Raw genomic sequence first — 21,037 nt, forward strand, 5'->3', positions numbered from 1 at the left:
TTTGTTTTAATATCACACGAAAACTACTGCACCGAATTAAATGCGTTTTTTACAGTTATATTCTTAAAGGTTTAGCTGTAAACCTTGTTTGTGTTTTATCTTGATATCTTTTATTTATTTTATATATATATATCAAGTTAATTTGAAACTTACTTTCAAATCATGTTTAACATCCTTTGTGTTTATTTTATAGGAATACTACTTAAGAAATACCCAACAACCTAATTATACAAATGACTACTAACATTGTTTTTATGTTGTAATTGTATAAACATGCAAGCCTTCTATGTGCATGTTAATATATGTAATACCTGCTTTTAAATTACTAGAGGAATCGTAATGCTTATAAAAACTGGCGTATGGAAAATTTTCTTTGTTTCTTTATCGTCTCGCTAGTATTATTCTGATTTTCTAATCAGATCATAGTATCATCAGCATCATAGAAATATGAAAGTTTAAATCTTATTTTTTTAAAAACTCGTATTAATTCCGCTAGTTTAAATAAATATATTATTTTTTTAAGTCGGGTATCAATTTTAATAATATTGTTTTAACGTTAACCATGACTGCAACAGTTGACAGATGCCTTTGGATCTTTCATTAGAGTTTATAGTCGTGAGCATCGTTATATATCGACAAGGTATTACCATCAACATTAGATTTGTAATATGTTTTGGGAACGTTAGATGAGAACAACAAAAGACATATTAATTATAAATTTTATTTATTTTACATATTTACAAGCATTAAACTAATATATAAACAACGTTGTACGACTACCAAATTTGTAGAGAACAATATATAAAACAATATAAACGTTCATATTATGATAATATTTATACAGAGTACTGTAATAATATTAATGTCAAGCAATCATTTTTCACTTTGTGTTTGTTATCAATCGTAATTCATAATTAAAAAAAAATACTACCTAACAATACTTAATACTGTAATTATATCAATCAACATTAATACCAAACAACTAGGATCACCTAGAGATATTTATAGCAAAACCTAGTTGAAGAAGAAAAAGTAATTCAAGTAAATTACGCTACATATCAGTTTAATCATGTATGTATATAAATTTACTAATTACTTATCAAGTATATAAATTGTTAATATTGCATATAATGAACGAGATCTCTTTCCTATAATTTTTTTTCGCTCATAATATTTTATAAACCTCCTATTTCCTCCTGTTTCAAAAAACTTCTATAACTTCAGATATCTACTTAGAGAAAATGAACAAAAACAGGAAAATTCAGTTACAGTATTTGAACAATGAGAAGACACAATTCGTTATTTTATAACCGTTCAAAAAGCTATTAACATAATGACTCTCTCTATACATTTTGCTAGACGAAACGATTGCTTGACTAATGACAGAAAAATATACAGAATAACTCAAAATAACCGAACAATAGACTTATATAATATGATATTAGGGACGCCATGTCTTTAGATCCGTATCATGACATAACAAGTATATTTTCTAATCACAAAGTGTGATAATATCAATTTTATAAATATTTAGAATTCGAAAGGAACTAAATGTTCTTAATTTAATTATATATAAAGTGTCGTATTCGAAAATATGGATATCGTGTCATTTTATTTCATTTTAATGCAACAGTACAATGAATACGTTTAATAAATTTTCAGTCTGTTAATTTTGGGCCTAAGTTTTGTGTAGTCGAAAATATATATTTAAATTTATAACATATTTATCATGTGGCACTTTTAACTTATTCTACGCTACTACCTAATGACATCACAATTATAATTATCTTATAAGTTTTGTATTTTATGTATACATAATGTATGTGATGTTAATTGAATGGTATGCGTTTTATTATTCCTAAAAACATCTGGGAGTCTACTTTGAAAACTTATTTATGAAAACCTAAAATATGTAGTAAATGATTTTGTAATCTACTAAAAATATTCGAAGTAAATATACATATATATACTGTGTAATACAGAATGGTAAAGCTGACAGTCCACTTGATGAAAAAGTGGTAATCCATCATCTATAGACATGAACAGTGCATACTGTATATAACAGAGTATACTGTATATCACCCACGATACTCTTCATACGTTGTCATTCCAGAGGACTAAAGTGTTATGAAAAAAGTGTTTAAAGATAAAGGTTTTGACTGTCTGATGAATTTAAATCACAAATACGTAGGTTTGAATCCCTTAGGCAGCCCCAAGATTAATTATCAGCCATTTATTAATATATATTAATAAAATAATAATTTATTAGGAAAGGTTAAGATTTTACGTTTTCATAAATAAGTTGTAATTTTCATATATCAAGGTGCTCTACGAAGTTATTGACAGGCTCACTTTTAAGTATAATAAATCGCTACCAGTCTAAAATACATCTGTAGATAACTATTGGTAATGATGTCGAGGTACATAGATGGACCACGAATGTACTGGTACACCCGACTGCTGGAAGAAAATAAAAAATCATATAAGTACAAAAATTTAAGGTAATTGGGATTTTAAATTTTATCTTTTTAATAAAAGTCATGCAAATTTATACATATGAGACACAAAAATTTGTATTTTGATTAAAGAAACTAGGTATAGTATCAGTCAATAAAGTTCTTAATAATAATAAAAGTTAATAATCTTCACACCAGATCCTTTACGGAGTTGCAATAAAAATTGAACGTTAAAGACCTCTGCTTTTAGAAATTATCTCATGCTTCATTATATCTAATTAATTCGTCTTAATTATAAATGCCTGTTCCGGAAACTCCTATCATGTAATGTAATGGAACTCTAGCCTTTTATTTAAGTAATTTTGAATATAGAATTTGATTACTATTGTATACTACAGTATTTATTATATTTGTCCAATGAAAAATTATACTTACTTCTTGTGTAGTCCTAGCAACCCGTTTGGCTGCATCCTTCTCATATTTCCACTGTAGATCGCTAGGACCATCTGTATTTTCATCATTAACGTTATTACTGGCTACGTGATTGTACTGAGCATCCTCTTTAATTTTATTATTCTCTTGTGCATCTTTCGCGTAAACAGGCACGAAGTATCTTAACCCGAAACCAGGCAAACTCTGAGAACTAAGAACTTGAGATGGGGTGAAGTAGTTGCGTACTGGTTGAACTTGCACCGGTTGAGGTGCTGGCGATTGTGTTGGTAGGTACGAGTTAGCGAATCTTTGAGCATTGTTCAGAGGTATAGGCGCGGGTAGTTGAGGGTTGAACACTATATTTGTGTATCTCGGCTGTGGTATGAAGAACTGCGGTCTCCTATTGAAAAAAAAAAAACATGAAAACAGTAAATTATCCTAATAAAGTTTACATACATATATTTTGAATAGGTTCTAATTTAATTAACAAGTTTTTATATTATTTGATTTTAAGAGACATTAAATATTCATTAATAAAAAGGTAGCACATTAATATAATATTATTTACAAATAATTAAATTGTTTTGTAAAAAAATATAACAAAATCATCAAGGTGAGCAATGATGATTCAATAATAATTATCAACCTATTGATATTACAAACTCTCACAGTTTCAAAATAAAGATCATTACTGATAATTTATTAGTAAAGTATATACATTAGTATATTATTATTTTTTAGTACTTGAAATAAAGAAGAATATAGGCTATACTTTTTATCTCGGTCAATCAATATACGCCATGGAAGAAATCACTAATAAAACCTGGTTCTAAATATATGAATAAGTAAGTGATTACCATTGAGCATTAGGGTCGGGTGAGTCATTAGATCGTTCCTCCCATACCGGCGCGGGGACCCGATAAGGCTGCTGCGGGGGCAGCACGGGCTCCGGTGTCGGCGGCACTATGGGACCTCCACTCGTGCCGTACTTGACCATGATTGCGTGTGCGCATGGTGCGTACACCATCAGGCAAGCCAGCAACTGCAAGTATTAAATAAACATATTGGAGGCTTAGCTTAATCTTATTAGAATTAGAATAATAATTATAAATATTTTTATGCAAATCAAATTAATAACTTCGTTTTCAACCTGTATAGTTCACAGTTAGTATTTTACATTAGTTAGAAAATATGGAACTGAACGAAACCTACACAATGTAGGATCATAGATAAATAGGTGTATTAATATGGCTAAAAAACAAACTGCATAATATATTTTTCATAATTATGGTCGCCATATTTGTTTTATACTGTCATATTGCTCATAGTACTAACTACCATAATTAAGATAGATGTAACCCATCCCTTATTTGATAGGAGTGTGTTTAATCACAAACAAACAAATATTACCTCTATTAAAAAAGTAATACGTATTAGCTGATGATAATTTTAATTATAGCTTATATCCAAGGTCAATGTTAGGATTTATTATTCCGGGAAAATGCCAGGGTCCCTTAACTTGAAACCTACGCAAATAAAGTCATAAACTCGCGTAGGCCTCAGATTACGACAGTCAGTTATTAATATTAATATGCATTATGCAAGGTTCACATTTTTAAAGAATATTTTGTTTCGATCATCAACAAATCATTAAAACAAATTGTTCACGGCCGCTGAACCTAAAATATTTACATATTGCGTACTATAAAATGATATAATTACTATGTTTGAGATACAAATTCCCCTTGAAATATTTAATTCCCATATAAAAACATCCGCTTTCCGCCGAGCGATTTCAACTTGATTTACATTCAATCAAGACGACGCATCTCCATCTCACGGCCTTGACTGAATTCTTTATTTTATTCTTTTATTTCCCATGTGAACTTACACTAAGTAATTTATCACAAACAAGTGCCACTATTCTGTGTAAAACTTATCTAATAAGTGGCTTGCAAATTGCGCAGTATTAGCACAGAGCACCTAAGTACAGAGTGCAAATTTTTGCAAGTTTCTGCAAAGAATCTGGGACCTAATTGTCCGCTATATACTTGACAAACACGAACAAACAGAGTGATTTGGTGTTGACCAGTACATTGTTTCTGTTACCTTTTAATATTTATAGACGACGCTTACCGAATTTCAAATTGACCACAGTTTAAAAAGCTTATACTCTGTACATAGTTACTCTGTAGTACTGATCTCCATTGTTTATGTGAAGTTAGCACATCTGCTTTTGTAACGACTCTATAGCTACGAATTCGTTTGACTCAACCCGTTATCAGTTGATCTTGATGATTTTATTTAGCATGTCTAGGTATTCAAAATTGCTTCAGTCGAATTAATGTAGCATAATTCATTGTGTGGTAATTCAATTTAATTTTTATTAGACATCATTAATTTGTTTGTACATTATTATTTTTGAAGGATTCCTCGGTACGATAAGCTCTATAGGCACTTGTCGCACTGGTGAGGAATAGCGAATCGAATAAATAAAGTGTTGATAGTTAATAGTAAATAGAAAAATCGAATACTGTAAAGAAACAATTATTGTTTAAAAATAAATAAGTCAACTAAAAATTATTTATTGTAATTGAAATAATAACAAAAAAAAATCATATATGTATTTACTTCTTCGATTCTAATTTTACGTGGCTATAAAAGAAAAGAGATAATGTTCATTAAGTGTACGTAGGTAAGTATCTATGTAAATCTGAATATTTAGATGCATTAAGTACAATATTTTAGGATGGACATATATAAATAACGTGAGAATGACCATTAAAATTGAATACTAGAAAAATATTTACTAAAGTTTCAACTTCAATCCTATCATGATATTCCCACGATACAATGTACGTCGAGACGTCGCCAATAAAATTTACTATTTACATCAATCACATCATATTATGTTCCGAAAATATATTTAAACATTAATTGTAGTGTCTTGTTGCGTCCACTTGTAAAGCCAGTATCTGTCATTATATACTGGTATTACCACAATTTAAAAAGTGCACTTCTCATTTGCTTACGGTACTGAAAAAGGAACAACCCATTTTACCTGTAATCCAGCCGAAGATCTCATGTTGACTTATATGTTTGTTGATTACTCTATCATTGAGTGCAAATATCTGTAACAATACAATAAAATATATGATATAAATTTATTAGGTATGCCTATTGTTCAATTACAGGTGAGATAATTGTTATATTATATTATTTAATTTTAAGTTAAAACACGTGCTTTATATTATCTCTTCGTTGTATTCAATTACCTTTCGATTTATTTTTAAAATTAAGGTTTAATAATATATTTATATAATTTGCTGTATGATATCGGCATAGAATATGCTATCCCTTTCTTTCCCGTGGGTGTCTTAAGAGGCGACTAAGGGAACATAATGGTCAAGGAACGGGCAGTAGTGTTTATCTTAAAACATCGCCAAAAGCTGTAAAGGCCACTCACGGCCAACAGCAAACACATTCAGAAAAAAAAAACCTAACTGCAGTTGCCAATTCGCCTGTCAAGCGTAGCTACTACTGACAAAGCCCCCTAAATTTTTACCAGTGTATAAATAACGCCTAATGTAATAATAAAAAATAAAATATTTAAATGTCTAATTATTTAAGATACATTTATCCATTACTTTAAATGTAAAAATACTGTAAGCACTTCATTTCCTTTAAGTGCATTATCATGATAAGATAAATGCGCTGTTACTCAAATAGATACCATGTACGAGGTCTGTCCGGAAAGTTCGTATAAAAGTGTTCTGGAATGCGAGAAAGAGGAGTGGGGAGGCCAGGTAAGCGCAGGACCCCTTCCTTATGTCCCTAACAATGCTTCAGTTCTGGTCTGACCGCCGTGCGGGGCGAACTGGCTTGTCACGCCATCTGTGAAGTTACCTCTTAACGAAACCCCGTCGGCATGGAGCCCGCTTCCGTTGAAGAGCAGCGCGGCGTAATCAAGTTTCTCTCGAAACTCGGCAAGTAGGGCCGGGAAAGCAAAGAGTGGAAGACATCCGGGGAACCACGAACAAAAAAATCAAGAAAATCCCGCTCAAATGTCAAGACAATGTTGATTGTTTTTTTCGATGTTCGGGGGATTGTCCATCAAGAATTCGTCCCTTCAGGCCAGACAGTTGATGGAAAATTCTACGTCGATGTGCTCAGACGCCTCAAAGCTCGTGTGGCACGAGTTCGTCCATGGCGCCGTTGGATTCTTCACCACGACAATTCCCCTGCCCAAACCTCTCTTGTTGTCCGTGAGTTTTTGAGTAAAAATTCCAATACGGTGACCGAACACCCCCCTATTCGCCGGATTTGGCCCCGTGTGACTTCTTCTTGTTCCCAAAAACCAAATTGGTACTTCGGGGGCGGCATTTGGGGGACATAAATGAGATAAAAAAAGCTACGACGGGATGAGAAACCTACAACCAGAGGACTTTCAAGGAGCCTTTCACAGTGGAAACGGCGTTGGCACAAGTGCATTATGTCACAGGGGGAGTACTTTGAAGGGGATAAAATTGATTTACCTGAATAATTGTAAAATAAAATTTTTAAAAAAAAGACAAACCTCGTACATTCTAAATTATAAAAGAACATTGCTTAAAATTCAAATAAGAAATGTACATTTCTCATTTGATAAGAGGTTTAATAATTTGCATTTTTAATACATTTATTGTAGTCATTATAATACATTATATTTTTGAAAGGTAGTAGCAAAAATTTTTTGAAGTGTAGAAACAATGTGAACATTTGAACATATACGTGTATTATAGAGCTTTATTTTTTTAGAAACTAAATTCATTTTACATTGAGAATTTTGCAAAAATTGTTGCCAATTACTTTCTTACTAATTTAACCGCCATAATTATTTTAACGTCCTTTTTATTTTAAATTACATCACTTTATTTTGCTTACTTTAATATAAGTTAATTAGATTTAGAATATGTCGTTAGGAGACGAGTTGTGAAAGAGTTGATGAAAGGTAAGGTAAACGAGTTAGCAATCTGTGCACGCATCACAATAGTAAGTAAATAGAGCTTGACATTTTATTACAACAAACGCTACTTGTATGTGATAACATAGCTTGTTTCGCGGACCATTTTGTAACACATAATTACATTGGAGATGACATGGCTGGTAAGGAGATCAATTGAACTGATAGCATACAGGTTGGCGCTCCAAAAATATCTACTAAAAATAAATATTTTCACGAATATAATCCCTGGCGGGGTAGTCACTGACGTTTGCTGATTTTTACTTTTGTGGTAAACATAATAAACAAACATTTATATATACACACACACACACACACACACACACACACACATATATATATATATATATATATATATAATACAATCGTCAGGGGGAAAGGGATTGTTAAAAATGGGTGTTATACCTGATTACTAGCAATATGTTATCAGATTATTTCACGTGGTTCTCATCCATCGTGATTAATTGAATAATGACTCGTAATTAATAAAAATAATGAGGCATTTTAATTTAATAGCAAAAAAATATACTAAATATCAGGTAGTTTTAATCATGTCAGTCATGTATAAAACCATTATCACCCATTAAAAAAATACAATCGTCATCATCATCATCATCGTATCAGCCGTTAACTGTCCTCTGCTGAACATAAGTTTCACTCACAAGAGGTTGACAATCACAGTTAGGATTTTGGTGATGTTTTAAAAGGGACGCTGCTATAAATCTCAGTTCTCTTAATCGCCTCTTACGATACCCACGGGAAAGGAACGGGGGAGCTTATTCTATGCCGGGACTACACAATGATATATTTAATAATAGTACTATATAGTATGTACAGTATATTTAATAATAGTAGTAATAATAGCACGGTAATATAATTTGTATAATGTTAATTTTATGTATTGTATGTATCCTTCATTTAATCTCTGCTAGTGACAAAGTTCATTAAAATTTATAAATATCTTCGATCTCTTAATACTCCATCAGTGTAAATTGATAATATCACCGCAGTTAAGAACTGTCAACATTCTTGAATGCAATTAAAAATAAATTATAAGAACAGCATTCTTTTATTTTAAAGAAAACGTTCAACTTGTTAAAAGAAAATAATACTTATTAAAATGGCATACAATTTATTTTAGTGACACTAATTATTTCGATCAAGAATTACACTCATAAATCAGCTATCAGAAAATTATTACTATCAGTGTAAAAAGATCCCATAAATAGAAATAATATTTATAGTGTAAAACGTCAATCTTAAAGGTTGAGTAACTTTATTTCAATCTTTAAAATTACTTGATATTTATGTCAATTAACTGCTTTTGTTACTTAAGTTAAAAAAAGAGTATGTTCGAATATTTAGCTTAATATATCACATTTAGTATTACATTAGCTAAATTAAATTAAATTAGTGTAACATTTGAATTAGTAACTTAAGTTTCATTTTATATAATTCCGCTTTTTTTAATCAATGAAGTTAATGTAAAATTTTAACTACCTATATTATTTTAACCATATTTATATTTTTTTTAACATGTAATGAGCATCACTTTTCAGTATATAGTAAGAAAAAATTGATAATATATTTCATTATTGTTTTGTATAAAGACAACCAGAATTCTAGAATTGAAAAGCTTTGGAATCTCATATGAAAATTTCTCAAATATTAATATTGTATTCTATTTCAAATAAAAAAAGCAAAAAATATAAATGGCTGATTTTTTCATTAGACTTTCAAACTACACACACCAACAAATACAATAACCTGTTATATGATGATACATTATATTATGACAAATCAGATAATCAACCTTTAGGTTATATTACAGTGTCCAACTATAGACAATTTACAAATAATCATTTCTTAGATGACCGAGAATTCATTCTTGTACTTATTTACTTTCTTAAATATATTGTAAATCCATATCGGTCACTATAATAACGAGTATAACCTGTTACTAGATACTGTGAACCAGCGTCCCAAATTTCTATATTTATTATTCTGCAACTACGAAGTAATGCTCTAAAAATCATCTAAAGATCTTTGATCTAAAAGTATTTAAGTTGCTATATACAAGGAGATTTAGCAAATATTTTTATAAAAATTTAAAACTGTTATCAAACTAAACTAATTCTTATTACGGTCTATAAATAACTCTGTCGTAAAAAAAGAAATTACAACATGATGACCATAAAAAATTACTCTCGTAAAAAACTGTTTCGGGTCGTTGGTCTATCAAATACGCAGCGCCTATTAACAAATCAAAACAGCTATGAAATTTGAACTGACAGTTTTAATAAAAACCTACTACTCGTATGTATAGGAAAATATGGATTTTCGCAAACAAAGGGTCATATTGTAATGCATTATACATTATGACGTTGCTTTTTAGTTGCGAAAACTTTTTTTTACACATGAAACGCATTTTTAATTCATCACTACGACATATCGAATTATAGTAACCATAGAGGTTCCATTTAATGTTGCTATTACTATAAAATTATTATATAAAATATCTATCATTTATGACTTTTTTAAATAACTTCAAAAGCCTCTTATTTCTCTTTTAATTATCAATACGGTTGTATTTTTTATGTATGTTTACGAAATACTTTTAACAATTGTAAATGGATTTTTAACATTATTTTTAAAAAATATTTATCATTATTATATCTTGCATATATATTTCATTGTGTTTCAATTGACTAAATTTAATTAAACTACTTTCTTTTTAGTGAAACAAAATTTTTAATAATTTCTATTCTTCAAAGAAACAGGACGGACTACAAACTTGTTTAGGCAATCATAGCGTGGAATTATATTCTAGAGGAAATGATAATAGACCTACCTTCGTCTATATTTTTAATAATTTTTAAAAAAGAAGAAGATTTTCGATTCGGTTGTATGTTTTTTTGTTTTTGCGGTTGTATGTTTGTTACCTCATAACTCAGTTGTAAACTGTTATAATTTTTTTTTATCTGAAAGGATATACGTACTTATAGATTAGTTCCATAGAAATTTTATCAAACACAGTTTTTAAATCGAAATAACAGATTGAACCACAAACGAAGTCGGTCTTTTATGGATCATAATTAACTTATAGTAAACATTAAGTTAGTCGAGGCATTTGACTACGGCACGCAGAGACGCTGTTTACCATCCCTCGACTATTAAGTTCTGTTAGTCGTCTCTTACGACAATCACGGTAAAGGAAGGAGCCATTCTAAGCCGGGACAATACGGCAATTGTGTTCATATATTATAATAATTATGTTAATTTTAATTGTATACTATGTAATGTACCATAACACTTGATTCGCTGGTATTCATCGGTCTTGTGCGGCAAATTATAGTCAGGTCATTAAAATTTATGTCCACTGCACCTAATTTCAAGAATTTAGTATCAACATTGAGCTCAATTTGCGCTCAGTTACTTTGCTATTTGATGTCAGATGTCATTCGTGCAACAAGATGTAATAAATTAAATTAACCGTCTAAATACGGTGGTTTCTTTCCAAACTGGATGTATTATAGCCGAATGCGTGCTGTGAGAATTTGTAGCTCGACGCATGTTTGTATGCGCGGCGTCTCTGGGTGGTAATTCAGGAATTCCACGTTGTAAAGACGGTTGCGGAATCCTTTTTTGCTGCCAACCTGTTGCATACATCACTGCATATGTTTAGTGTTTGATGCTTATCCTACAAAGGTTATCCTTAGTACACTTTATAAAAAGGTGTGTCGTTCCTATATGAGAACGCATAAGGGAGTGAATGAGTTATAATAAAACTAGATAAATAAGTAAATCATATTCTAAATTGAAACTTTTCATTTCAAAGCATGCGGGCAGAGCCTTGGAATATAGTTAGCATGTAATATATTCCATATCTAACTAAGATATGTCTAACATGTGTAGGTCTGCAATAATATCACCTAGATTTACAATAATAAAATATTTGGAATTTGAAAGTATTATATTATTGTCTCATACTATTGTAGTATGAGACTATTATTAAAACAATTATGAAAATCGATCGCAATTATTTCAAAGGTATCATGAAACTTATAAAATATACAGTCGAATTGAGAACTCTTCATTTTAGAAATCGATTTAATAACATTGGTAACCTTATATCTGTCAATTGAACTAATAACAAAGACAGATCATAATTGTACTAGCCATACTCGCAATACGACCATAATTACAATGTATTTTTCCACTATGACTTACCTAATATAACGTTTCGTTACATCACGTAACTTTTCATTCTTAAAGGCGCAATTAAATTTAATTTGACTAAATCTTCCACTTCATAACACAGCGCAGTGCAATTATCGATATGCACAACAAATAGATTGTTTCTATTATACTCTCGGTATTTTTTAACTATAAAGTATTTTTCCTAAGTTATAATCTTATATCTAGGAAGTAAGTAAGTCATATTATTATATCTAGAAAGGACATTAAAAGCAGTCAGCTAAAAAAGGAAAACGAATATTTGTTTCCTTTATTCAGTTATCTCGTTATATATTCATGAGAGACGATAAAATTTGTTAATTTTCAAAACATCATCCTTTCAGCCGTAAACTATCCATTACTGAACGTAAACCTTCCCCATACCCCTTATGGGTATTAAGTTTTGCATGTAGTTGCCATGCTTGGTTGGCGGGTATGTAACCGCAGTTAGGTTTTTAGAGATGTTTTAAGAGAGACGCTACTCATGCGCATGCCTATCCCTCTGTCATTAGGTTCCTTAGTCGCCTTCTGCGATAGCTATAGAAAAGGATGGTGAATTTTCAAATATTGTAGTCGATTAAAATCATCGTATTGGTTTTTAAACGCCTTACGTTGAAGTCGCCTAAGTCACACACCCACACACGATGTGTTTATGGTGACTTACGCGACATGACACGAGTATCGTTACGCATTCTGAACCAATTTTGATAAAGATCTGTTATCTAACTTTAGCCATTATGAACGTACCGAATTGAATAACAATATTTTTTTAATATCAATAAATTCAATGCTAAAATCGTTTCGCGGTGAGTTCAACTACTTGTTATTTTGCGTTTTTGTTACAATATAAAAAAACCTACGTAGGTACAGACAGTATGGTGACACTCTACGCAGTATATGAATAACTATGTTTCCATTTAAGTCTAGTTTTGATTAATAGAGCATCAGAAATATTATCCCGGTCTGTTTTACAATGTAAGGTTGACATATTAGTTCATTTGTAAGCGGGTAAAGTAACAATAAACTGAAACTGACTGAGTGACAAAAAGTGATTAACTATATATATATACACATATATATAAAACGGTAATTTTCTTAAGAACAATTATAGAATGGTAAACTCGCCTGTGCTAACGGTATGCGATGGCGGGGCATCAGTAAAGAATAATAAGTAAGACTGAATGGGCAGGTCAGTTAGCCCATCGTGATGAATACACCTACAATTCAGCACGATGGTTTCCAAAGGGACCACAGGGTAGTCGACCTGATAGAGTATATTGTTAGCAATGGGATTAGTAGTCCTCATTACTTACCCCGAACAGACATATTTTACTTAAAATCAATGACGTCTGTCATTAACCTGTACCTCCCTTTATGACTATTCCGATGATTTATTGTTACTTTATAATATAATCAAGTATTTTATTATTGATAAATTATACATTAAAGTACTAATTAAACATGTTAATTACCATACTAAAGATAGATTTATATAATAAATCATTGCTGGGAACGGCTATTCTAATAGAAGGAATATATTAATAATCACGCTGACCGAGAGGACTAAAGATAGGTTACGAGTATACTTTAACTAAATTAACTAAAGGAAAGATACTTTGACTGAAAGAACCAAATTTTATAATGCGTCTTCTCCTGCAAGTACATATTAATTCAGGATAATAAGATTTATATAAAAATATTAAAAATATGTTCTATTACCTAGAAAGAGTTATTAATAATAAAAATAACTATAATTCCTAATGGTATGATTAAATACTTTAAGTCAACTATTTCCATTGTAATAACATAGTTACGATTTACCTATATACCAAATTTTATCCGTTCACCTGTAAATGCCAAACATCTATGCAGCTTTAGATCCTTTTTATGCACATCATTATATAAACTGTTAACTATCCACTGCTAAACATAAGCCTCCCTCATAAGGGGGGTTTTGCCAGCAATTATCACGCTTGGCAGGAGGGTTAGCAACCGCAGTTAAGTTTCGATAATGTTTTAAGAAAAACACTGCTGCTAATTCCTCGACCATTTAGGTCCTTTAGTCACTTCTTACGATATCCATGGGAATGGAAGGGGTGGCTCATTCTATGCACAATATTAATGAAATTATAAATATTACAACTGCAGAAATCTTATAGACTTTATATACCAACCATACGAATGCATTAGCGCGAGGAAGCCTATATTAATTGGCGTGTCGTGGTCGCCTTGGCTCGCCGCCTTGACAATGTGTCAAGCAACAAAGAGCTTGAAAGATCTAGCATTACTCAGAACAGGTAATGTAAATGGGTCCTACCCACTTGCGGCTTACCCAAGAAGACTAACCGCAGTTGCATTATAATAGAATTTAAATAATCACATAAACTAGTCATGATTTCATGATATAAGAAAAAGGGTCATTGTATGTATATGAATCCATTTCTAAGAATGTAAACATAGCTTACTCATTCCATGTATTTTTTACCTGTTACTGTTAGTAAAAATCTTATTGAAATGTATGAAAATATAAAGTAATATATATATAAATATAAAATATAAAGTAATACATATATTCAATGTGTCACTAGATCTTTTTTCTACCACCAGGATATTATATAAAATAACTAAGGGAACAACAAGGAAATCAAACGTACCTCTATACCAAGCTTTATGGATAGAATATATTTATAACGTTTTACACTTTTCTTATAGAAAAAGGACTGTGATGTCACAATATGTGCTGAGAAATAAAAATCAAATTGTTATTCTGAAATTTTAAAATTCGAATTTATATGTGACCACCAAGGAGTTACCATTATAGGTGCAATTTGCGCTACATATCTTTGGATTAACAGTAATGTACCAACTAGCAAATTTATTTTATTAACTACAAATAAAGGTCATGTATACAAATATCTTATGTTTATTATTAGACTGGATGTCCAATAAAACGTTTAAGAGTAGCACTTGAACGACATAAACTGTATATTTAATAACATTGAATATAAAATTAATTTGTATTTGCGTTTGAAATTATTATTATTTTAAATAATTATATTAGAGATAAATTAATAGAAAGATATGTTTACTTGGTTTAAATGCGAATACTTACTATTATAAATGTAAAAGTTTGTAAAAAATATTTTGACATTTTATATATATATATATTTCCAATTCCGGCATAGAAATTGCAATTTTGTTGATTTTATATTACATACTCGTATCTAATCTCTTATTTTAAAAGTTACTCTAAATTCCTAATCTGTTAGTAAAAGTAATCGTGTCCGTTAATGGTTTATGACTATACATAAGCTGTACAGCAATGAATATTGCTACTTAATCAAATAACAGTAAGTCTCTATTGCAGTGAAATGCGTAACATACTCAAGCATATGTACCAAATATATGCGACACATACGTAACCCAGCGTAATCGACAGGTTGCACCAGGAAGGGCAGACTGTCTATCCGATATACGCCCTTTCTCTGTCCCCATTTCAACTTTCGTAATAGTAATATGACTTATAGATCTTACATTAATCATAGAGCAGATCATCGTGTATTGCATAAAATGTAAAGGAAGATCCGGGAGTGTTTTGTAGTACTCGAATCGACAGAGACTCGGCGCTAATTTAAAATATATGTTTATAACCTATGAACTAACAAGTTGGTACATTTTGCTCTACAACTTTAATTAAAATATATTAAAATATATCGTTGTAAAACGAGATATTATATTAGATTTAAAATGTTTAAATTTATAACGCGAAATCATGTCTAAAGATTCGATAAACGTTTAAAAAAGATTTTACTTCTCAACAAACAAAATTTTGGTCTATGGAGTTAAAAGGTAGCTTAAATCATTACAAAATTATTATAAAATCAACACGGAAGGAAACCCTATCGATTGTAACAGAATTATCTAAATCGGTTCAAAATCGGCTAAAATATGGACATAACAACGATAAGACAATTAACTCTATAAAAAATACAAACGAACTGAGAATTTAAGAGCATTATGTTAAAGTTTTTTAAGGGAGTAATACAGACCTCTCAAACAAGTGGCAAACGAAATATCTTTATGGTATTTTATGCTGTATTCAAAATGTGATGAAAAAACTCCCAAACTTTTTACAGTAACTGACGAGACGATGAAACTTTAAATATTTTATGAACAAAATATCTCAGTATATTGTTCAAATTTAAACTGTAGGTATATTATGCTGATGTACGTAAGATAATAAGATAGCAATATTTTATATTTTTCTTTCTTATACGCATAGAAATGAAAATGTACTCATATTGACTGACAGATACATTTGCCATTTGTTTACAGAGACATGACACTTGAAACAGTGTCGAAATATCTCGCATATAGCTTACAAATATCAGATGTAAATATATATCTAATTATTGGTAATATCATATTCGTCAAATGTTTAAGTTGTAAACAACGGTGATGTAATTTTTAGACAAAGGTAACAAGATTCCACGTTCAACGTTATATTCGTAATAAGTGAAGCACCTGAAGTACATGATAATGTCAATGTGCGGGTCATTGACATACTCGTATGTAAGTCGATTGGCCAATGCACAGCATTGAGGTAATTTTGGGTTAAAAATACATCACGCATGAATTTGATTGTGATACGATCCCTGCTTCCTTTCAACTCAAAAAGATGAGAATTTATTTTTTTGAAGAAATTTCTTGTTGTCACCAGTAATTGGATAATTCTCTATTTGAGCGAATATATTTTAAATACATAGGCGCCTACTTAACGAAATATTCTTATTTGAAAATTTTTAATACTCGTAATATTAAGAAATAAACATTTGATAAACATCCAAGTGTTGTTACTGAATCATACTAAAATGACTTAATGTATTTAAATAATATTTGATATAATCATAGACAATATAGAATACTTTTTTCCTAACTCACAAGGGCAGCGCTACAGGATATAACTAGTATTGCACGAAAATAAAGTTTTCACTCTATAAAGGTAAAATGAACCAAACTATAATGGCAAACTCGAGCTAGATTTCATATACCTAATATCCATAATCTTTAATGATCTTTGTCCAACAAAGCTTGCAAGTAGGTAGGCAAATTGATTTAATCTTCACTTAACCGTAATTACTTTATCTATTAAAATGACCAAGTTTTATAAGCAATAAATGTTTATAATCTTGAAATTGGTACTTAATATTGAGTGTTTTGTGAAAATAATTTGACCATCAGTGAAAACTGAATATAAATAACTAGGTCAGCTTATTAAGAATTTATACTGAAATTGTACTGCCTCTTCTATTTTATTTAACATAAAAAAGACACGTATAATATTATTCGAATGTATGTACCGAAGATATACATACTTGCATGTATGAATATCTATTTTTAACACAATTTGTGGTCAAAAGGATTTGACGGATGTCAATAAATACGAATGTAGTGGTATTAAATAAGTATTGTATATAAGAAGTACTGATAGTTCATAATAAATATTGCAGCCATAAAATCCTAAAATTTTCGGACAGATTTTTGTAATAATTTCACATCCATTTATTTTTAAGTTTATGTAAATTTTATATCAAATTAGCTGGCTCGATAGACTTTTTCTTGCCCCAAAAACCTTAATTAATTAATTACGAACATTTAAAAATGTAGTTAAATTGATCCAGTCGTTATCAAGTAATGCATATGTATTAGCAACAAATAGAATTTAATATATATTCATGTAGTTGTGGATGCGTTTGACCACAATCTCACCTGATGTTAAGTGACAATGTGGTCTAAGGTATTAACCACAAAAAAAAAGGAAAATCCAATTATAATATTTGTAAGTTTGGTTGCGTAAGTTTTTATTACAAATAACACAACTTAAAACCCTAGAAAAGTTCTCAAGTTGACTCTGAGATCAATATAGTTCTTATATACATACTATGACTTGATAGAGTGTTTTGAATCCAATCTTAACATTAGAATATTGATGTTTTTGAAAGGTTTCAATTTAGGTTTATGACTTTTATCTAAGATTATCATTAGAAATGAGAACCCACATGAAACCCAGAAATTATCGATTATTACTTATCCAATGAACGACCGCTAATAATGTTGAGTTAAGCTGCGCGTTCTCCAAAACATAAAATTACATAATCTCATTAGAATTTTTGAATAAATTTCAATAAAAAAGGAAATGCTATGTTGACAGTAAAAAACGACTTTGCTTCTATTAAATATTACTCGATATGATGGGTTCCTACCACGGTTTTTTTTTATTTGAGCATGCCGATATTTCGATCCTGTTGCAAGAGTCATGGTCATAATGTAACGGATGAAATGCGAGTATGACTTAATATTTAATATGTATAACTCGTCAGTTAAACATATGCAATATTATAACCGCAAAAATCTAAAAAGTTTTGTTACTCATACAAGTACAATGCAGTTTTAGAGGTTTTTCCTCCTACGAACATTAAGGATTTGGAATGAATTTCCTACTGAGGTTTTCCTAGAGACTAAAGCATAGGATTCTTAAAAAAAGGCGTAATATTTTTTTTATATTGGCACCATGCATGTTCATAGACAACAACGGTAGCCGTTTGCCATTAGACGAGCCGTATGCTTTTGTGCCACCACAATAGTATAAAAAACTCAGTGTTAAGAAAATAAATTGATTCTTATAATTCGTTTTGAGCTACTTTTGCCTTTTCATAAAATACAAATTCATACTTTGTATATTTTAATATAGTTTATGTTATACCTTGCTTACATTTTAACAGTAACTATCATAATTTCAAACAGGTCTTTAGCTGCTATTAAATACTGTGCAAGTATAGTGTCAGATAATTGATATAATACCTAACGCCTGTAATTTTATTTTATGTAATACCCGTGGCATATCAAACCAAATATGATTCTATTACCTAACACAAACAGGTTGTTTTAGATGAAAAGGGATTGACGTAGCGTTGGTTTTGAATCAACATATTCGGTCTATCAAATGACATCATAAAATTCATAGGACAAGGTTGGTTTATTTATATTCTATATTACATAAGCCTCAAGCAGATGGTAAATTAAAACAAAAATAAACTGGTTGAAGCTTATGTAATTAATGAGCTCTTAATCGTAATATGTTATAGTTTTGTGCACATCATTTTTATGACAGTTAACTTACTGAACTTGAATTATTCATATTTTTGGTTTAAGGTCACTCACACTTTGATTGCTGGTTGCTACAAAGATAAATATAATAATATAAAACGATGTACAGCCCTTGTAAAAATATATTTTACATAATATTTCTATGACCCTTTGTATATGTCACCGTAAGATTGTAAATACCGTTAGATTACAATTTATCTCGCAAGATTGTAAACTGTCGAAAGATTGTGAACCGTCGCATACTGCTTACAAAATATAATATACAAAATAATTACAAAATAAAAAATAATACGTCAAATTGTAAGCAGTATGCGACGGTTCACAATCTTTCGACAGTTTACAATCTAACGAGATAGATTGTAATCTAACAGTATTTACTATCTTACGGTGACATATATATTAGGTATATAACTTATGAGTCAACTATTTACCTATAACCATTTTCAATATTTTTCATCGCATAATTACAATTCTGTTCTTCTAAAGGATAACTGGGAGAGAATGCTATATAGTATTAAATTCGCTTCTTGCACTAAAAAATTGTTTTAATAATGTGATCAATAAGAAATAAATATTTGAATACATAAATACATAAATAGATGTCTCTTTTCACAAATTCGTCCACGTGTTCAAATAAAAAGTAGCCTAACTCCTTCATTATAGCAAATACTGTGTGTACTAAATAAAAAAATACTATAAATTATGGCGATAAGACGTAGGGAGATAACAAAGCCATTTTCACTTTTACTGTAATACTCATGAGAAAGTATACACAATAGTTATTTTTAACTCATATAATGGACAACAATTATCATATTTACTTTGTAAAGTAGAACAGTTACCGTACCGATGTCATTACTTCATATGCGTTGAACTAGTCACTAACGACTTGGCGCCGTTGTATGTGGGTTGGTCTCAATTTAAATCATACGCTGTGCATATAATTCATCGATATAACAAAACAAGTGGAAATATAATTAAAATATGAAAATCATATTCCAGCAGAATAATTGAACAAATTCGAAGTGGGCAAGTTTTTGGGTGCAGAAAGACAAAGGCTATTTTTTATCTTGACAAATCAATATATCCCGGTCATGCAAAGATATTATTATAATTATACATACGCATAATATTTCCACTATGTATATGTATAATTTTATGTTATTAAGACTACATGAGACAACAAACAAATCCAATTTATCTCATTTCATATTGGCATAAAAATAACTTCACCACGTAATAATAAGAAGTTATTTGTACTGTTACATTAATAAAATTGAATATATCTTGCAATAAAGTTCAGATCTCTTATTACTTACTGTCTATAGATATATTCTAATAATAGTATCAACATTCCATAAGAAATAGAACCTTATTTAAAGCTGAATACACATTAATATTTAACATCTCCATTTGAACGTAATCTCGTATGTTGCTGTTTTTCCTTATTCTCTTCACTGTCTTTCCAATTATGGACAGAACTGAATCCTAACATAATTTTCAAATGTCCCATTCAAAATTATTTTACTTTATAAGGATAATTTGAATTATGTATTTATGAATTTTTTTACTGAATGAATTCTAAATGTGTTTACTCTGTTAAACAGCAATCACAAGTATATTTTAGAATAATATAATAATCAATCAGCATATTAGAAATGATAGTATTTTTAACACGAAAACTCATATTGTCATCTTAGTTGGATAGTAGGATCCTAATAAGGAATCATAATTAACTCATTAT

The 21,037-nt window shown here is 30.1% G+C and overlaps 1 protein-coding gene across 2 annotated transcripts in view; it reads right to left on the reverse strand.

Annotated features, from left to right (window-relative positions):
* Window positions 1-707: 707 nt before the first annotated feature.
* LOC113511826 (uncharacterized) overlaps window positions 708-21,037 on the reverse strand; it is a 51,300-nt gene continuing 30,970 nt past the window's right edge. The window contains exons 2-5 of one of the 2 annotated variants that reach the window (XM_026895546.3): window positions 5,950-6,019; window positions 3,746-3,930; window positions 2,892-3,288; window positions 708-2,457 (exon numbers count right to left, since the gene is read on the reverse strand). In XM_026895546.3, the coding sequence (XP_026751347.1) occupies window positions 2,401-2,457; window positions 2,892-3,288; window positions 3,746-3,930; window positions 5,950-5,973 (663 nt within the window). In that variant the 5' untranslated portion in view covers window positions 5,974-6,019 and the 3' untranslated portion in view covers window positions 708-2,400. Of the gene's footprint in view, window positions 2,461-2,891; window positions 3,289-3,745; window positions 3,931-5,949; window positions 6,020-21,037 lie in introns of both variants that reach the window. The other variant, XM_026895545.3, reaches the window with a different exon arrangement.

This window comes from Galleria mellonella, unplaced genomic scaffold, assembly GCF_026898425.1.
Source record: "Galleria mellonella isolate WM207_F2 unplaced genomic scaffold, CSIRO_AGI_GalMel_v1 utg213, whole genome shotgun sequence".
In the NCBI taxonomy this organism is placed as follows: Eukaryota; Metazoa; Arthropoda; class Insecta; order Lepidoptera; family Pyralidae; genus Galleria; species Galleria mellonella.